The sequence below is a fragment of the Hydra vulgaris genome, chromosome 12 (assembly GCF_038396675.1).
Source record: "Hydra vulgaris chromosome 12, alternate assembly HydraT2T_AEP".
Classification (NCBI taxonomy): domain Eukaryota; kingdom Metazoa; phylum Cnidaria; class Hydrozoa; order Anthoathecata; family Hydridae; genus Hydra; species Hydra vulgaris.
In genome coordinates, this window is record NC_088931.1 from 18,716,293 (window position 1) to 18,721,849 (window position 5,557).

Consider the following 5,557-nt stretch of genomic DNA (forward strand, 5'->3'; position numbering starts at 1 on the left):
GTTAACGTTTACAAACCACATTGGAATAAACCTTTTTTTAAGATTTAGCTCCAGATTACCAAAATTTAGTTGCGCTGAGGTCTGGTGTTTCTCCTGTTTTGATTATTGACTTTTCATCATCAAAAGTTCTATCTTGAAAAGTTCCCTGTGTTTCAGAATAAATGCTGTGATCCGCTGTTAGTTCACAAAAGACCGTGCAAAGGTTAGTAGAGCTTGTCATAAAGTTTTTTATAAATGTTGCTTTGTCATAATTTTAAATTTTCTATGTTTATTAATACTAGGCACATTTTATTTTATTAAGTTATATTTTTTAATTTAGCATCTCTCAGAGAAGTTACGTTAAAAACCATAGCTTTAAACAGCAGGTTCAATATTGTACCTGGTCAAAAAATTTGAACAAATTTCTTAGTCACATTAAAAGCCTCCACTGAAATTAATACTAATAACATTGATATTGCTGATGATTACACAAATGAAAGTATAAATAAAGAAAGCGTATTTAACGTTCAACAAGAAGCTAATAAAAATAAAAACAGACAAGAACTTTCTGATTGTCTCAGTATAATTGGCGTGTCACCAGTCAAGCTTCACGGAAAGCTGGGAAAAAAAAATTAAACTATTACAACAGTTTTCAAAGAAAAGTTATCAAGTTCTTTAAAAATTCCATTGACAGAAGTTAAAGTTTTCGATAATAAATATATTCTTGATTTAAAAAAAAAAGTTGTTCAGTTCGTAAAAATATTAGTTTTGATAAAAGATAAACTTAAAAAATACTGTTCATTTAGGGACAAAATTCAAGTATCGACTTTGTGCCCACAAGAATGGTCAATTGGAGCAGCTAGTGAGTATTTTGGTGTTTCAAAGTATCTAATAATAAAATCTAGATTTTTAGCAAAGAAGGAAGGAGTTCTTGCAGTTCCACAAACTAAGCAATGTAAAATGCTGCCTGATCAAATAAATAATTGAGTAAAAAAATTTTATGAAGATGGTGAAAACTCTCGCCAGATGCCTGGTCAAAAGGATTTTTTAAGTGTTAGTTGGAAAGTCTATATGCAAAAGCGACTACTTTTATCAAGCTTAAAAGAGTGATTTCTCTCATTTAAAATTCTATATCCACATGTAAAATTAGGTTTTTCCAAAGTTTTGTGTTTTAAGACCTAAATGGTGTGTTTTGCCAAAATCATCAGGAACCCATTCTGTGTGCGTTTGTATCGACCAATGATATATTAAAAATAACTAGATGACTGACTGCCGTAAATCGGCATAAGAAAAAGTGAAGCAAAAATCGGCCATTATGGGGGGCAAAATCTTTACGCTATTTATCAAAACAAAACAAATACGAAGCTTAAGATTGTTTAATTTAATGTAATTAATAAAAAATCGATACATAGATATCTGAAAAATTTGATGTTATTTTGATTTAAAATTTAATAATTAAGTAAAATATGCATTTTTTTTGTTAAACATTTCAAAATCATACTTATTTCATGTTTTTTTGATTTTAAAATTTAACATTTAACTCAAATCTTAGATTTAGTTGGATTTCAATCTATAATTTATTAACATTTTATGCACTTGTTAGTCATTAATTACCCTCTGCAGTAATGCTTGGACGTATTATAACATAACTGCAAGGTAAACAGAGTCAAAACTTGCAATGAAACATTTTATAAAACTGTTTTGACTATTAACTAAGCTCTGTGTGACACAACTTAGAGGTTCCTTCTAGAAATGTTAGAATTTTATTTATGGTTAAAAACTTCTTGTTATCATAAAAATCATTATTACTTTTTTCTATAATTGATTTACCGTCAATAATTAAATAAATTTAATTCAATGTGACGTTATAATCTATTTTTATTTATAATATTATATATATATATATATATATATATATATATATATATATATATATATATATATATATATATATATATATATATATATATAAACTGAATTTTTAAGTAATTTATTATCCTTTTATATTGTTTATTTTATATTTATGTTATAAACCTTTGAATGTAATTAATTTATTAGATTGTTGACGTAGACCAATCATCGATTTTTTAAAAACTTTTTCTGTATATAATTGGCCATATCTTTGCAGTCTGATTTTAAAAAAGTCATTTGCTAACATTTTTATCAGTTGTGTGAAATGCATGTCTTCAGTGACAGCTTCATGCTCAGCATCGTGTTCATTTAGGTCTTTAAAAAATGTTTTTCACTAATAATTTTATTAACTGCATAAATCATTTTCAGTTTAAGGTTTCGTTCCACATTCATTTTTGCTTTTTTGAAATTGTCACCGCAGACATAAATTTTGAAAACAATCTCGCATACTATTATAGTTTGTATAACATCATTTATTGGAGCAATAAGCCCACCCCTATTTTTTATGTTAATCAATGAAAGAACTGATGTTCCATAAGAATGTTCCACAAAATTGTTTTGGGAAATAAGTGAGTTTGCACACACAGAACATGTTATATTTGATAATAATCTTCTTACAATAAATCCAGATATATATCCTAGTATTGCTTCCTTATAGAGGTATTATCAAGATAATTTTGAATTGTAACAATATCAATATCAAAGTTTAAAAAATCTGTTTCAGGATTTGAATAAATTGCAGATTTTTTACTCCACTTTAATGCAAAAATAGAGCCATTTGCAATATCCTCAAATGTTAAACAATTCGCATGCTTTGAGCCTACAATAGAATTGCGCAAAAGAATTCTTTTTAAAGATGACTTAAGTTGGAGGGCATCTGGATTATTATTAAATCCTTTCATTCCACGAATACAAGAGAACAGTAACTCAAGATGATCTTGTGAAAATTTGTATATTAGGCAAAATTTAAATGGATGAACATTTAAAGTCAAAAGCTCATAGGCTAAGTGTTGAAGACTTTTTGCAGCCACAATTAACCCTAATACAAAGGTTTTTCTCCTATGTTTTAATAATGGAGTACCATTAGCATCTGTCAACTTTGATAAGCAGTTTATTATTTGATCAAAAGTTGCATTCCAATAAGGATAATCATTCAAAAAAAGAGCTTTATACGATTTTGAAAAAAGATTTTTAGAGTTCAGCATATCAAATAATTTGTCAATGACCCTTATAAAATTTATAGTTCCTTCAGCATGCTTGAAATTTGGATGTTTGGAAATTTGGAAAACATCAGAAATTCAATTGCATCTGCAACTGAACTACTAAGTGTTTGTGCAGCAAACTTAACATTCATTTTGTGACGCTAAAAATAAATATGTTTTATTGAGATTTTATTTGCAAATTTTAATCCTTCTTTTTCCTGTATTTCATATAAAGTTTTTATATAACTCCATTTAATGTATTTTCCATCACAATCCTTAAGTACCTCTAAATCACATAACGCATTTCTAGCTAATTTTAGCATATGACTTGGGTCAGGGATTACATACAAGTAGTGATTATAGCCTTCAAAAGTAAATCTTCCATTAATTTTTTCTTCTCTTTTCCCAAATGTACATCCTAGTGATGCAACAGAATTAAAGTTAACATTTACACCATCAAATGTAATGCTACGTACATTTATTTTTTTATCAGAGGAAACTGTTAAAGCTTTTTTAATAAGACATGAAAAGTTTTCAGCTGTTATTTTACTACACAGTATATAGGTGTTTTCCAATGACCTCGTAATCCTACCAGCATAAATGCAAATGCTTCTGTAGCTGGTGTATCTGGTTCAATTGCAACAATATCTTTTCCATAATCTGTAAATTCAATGAATCGACCTGTCTTTTTATTGTTTAGAATTGATGTTTTGATTGCCATTGCATCTATAGTTAATGCACAATCTTTATAATTAATGTCAGTCTCTGCTTTTATACTAATATAACTTAAAACATCTTCAAAAAAACCAGGTTCACAATCTACAGAGGAAGTCCAGTTGGCTAGAGAGCTTGAAGCAGGTAAATGGAGTATAGGCCGTAGAAAATTGTATGCTTTAGGTGAGTAAAAATGCAGAGTTATTGCAATTTTTTTAATTTCATCAGTATACCTATGCCCTTTTGGAAGTGAGGTATTGTTTTTAAACTGATTTTTTATATCAAAAGTCAATCCACTAAAGTTTTCACAGAGAATATTAGCAGCATCTTCAGAAACAATTTTTTTTTTGCTTAGATTTTTTAGCATAACCTTTATTGAATTTTTTTTTTTTTCTTTTCGTCACAACTTTTGTTTAAGAATTTTAATTTTTGCCTTTAATTTTGCTTTAGTTGGACTTGCATTTATCGATAATGTACTTTTAGAAATAATAGTATCATCATTAATAATTTTGTTACTACTTTCGATAATGGTAAAGCTACTATCTATATCCACCTGGCAATCAATACTCTCTGTTGTTTCTAAAATAACACTATTGATATAAATTTCGTTACTATTAGCAGCAACATTATTGTTATCACTTATATCCGAATGGAAATCGATGTGATGGTGACTGCCTGTTTCTGAAACTTTTTTAATGAGTATCTTTTTATTTTTGTGTGGCGATATAGAACTAAACTTTCTTTTGACTTTTGGTTTTGAAACAATAATAATAGATGGCACAGAAAAAGGTTTTAATTTAGGCTTGTTATTAAAATCAAGTATACTGTAATCTGAAGGTAAAAAGTGATCACTACATATGCGGCTGTGCTCAGTAGGAATAAATGTTTCACGTTTTATAGCAACAATCCACCTTTTACAGAGTTCGCTATTATTAATTGGAAATTTATATAATGCTCTGTTGTCGTTTTTCATTGCTCTATTTGTGCAACCAGCTGCAGCACAAGAATTTACCATGATTTATAAATTTTGAATATTAAATATCGAATATTATTAGGTACGTAGAATTCCGTGTTTAACGGAACCGATTTTTGTGCCAAAATTCTGTTCCACGTTTTTTAAAGTCCGTTCAAAGTAAGTGTGGTAACAACGTGTTTTCTAGTCTCTTTTTTTAGAATTTAATATCACTTTAGATATGTTTTAAAAATTGAAATAATTATACTTTCTGTTAGTCTTTGCTGTTTTTGAATCTACTTACATTTATATAAAGTTAATGGGTATCAAAATTTTTGATGTCGATCGTTCGTTAAATTCCTATCGAAGGAAGGTAGTGCGTACTATTAAAACTATTTGCGTTTGTTTTTATATCTATTTTCTATATTCTTGCCAAATTTTATTGCATTATTTGGATGCCCACATTCATTACTACAATGCACAAAAAAGGTACATAATTTCGGCAATTTTACGCCTCGTATAGTAGAGGGGGTCTATCGGAAACTTCATATTATTAATATTATTAACTTAATATTATTGTCCATACTTTAATCAGTTTACTTTCAAATTTAATTTAAATTTTAAGTTAAATTTAAAAATTTTCGATTAAAAGGCTTAATTTATACTTCAGGTTCTAAAGTGTAATTTTAATCTAATTACAATATATTTGTAGTGTACTTTAATATTGTTTACAAAAATTTAGTAAAGTCATATTTTGTCAAAATATAACTTTACAATAAATACTTAATTACTCATTAGA

General features: G+C 27.7%; 1 protein-coding gene across 1 annotated transcript; it reads right to left on the minus strand.

Annotated features, from left to right (window-relative positions):
- Nucleotides 1–4,206: 4,206 nt before the first annotated feature.
- LOC136087992 (THAP domain-containing protein 5-like) lies at nt 4,207–4,821 on the minus strand. The gene has a single exon (XM_065811627.1). It carries the CDS (start codon nt 4,819–4,821, stop codon nt 4,207–4,209), a length of 615 nt encoding a protein of 204 aa, XP_065667699.1.
- Nucleotides 4,822–5,557: the final 736 nt, after the last annotated feature.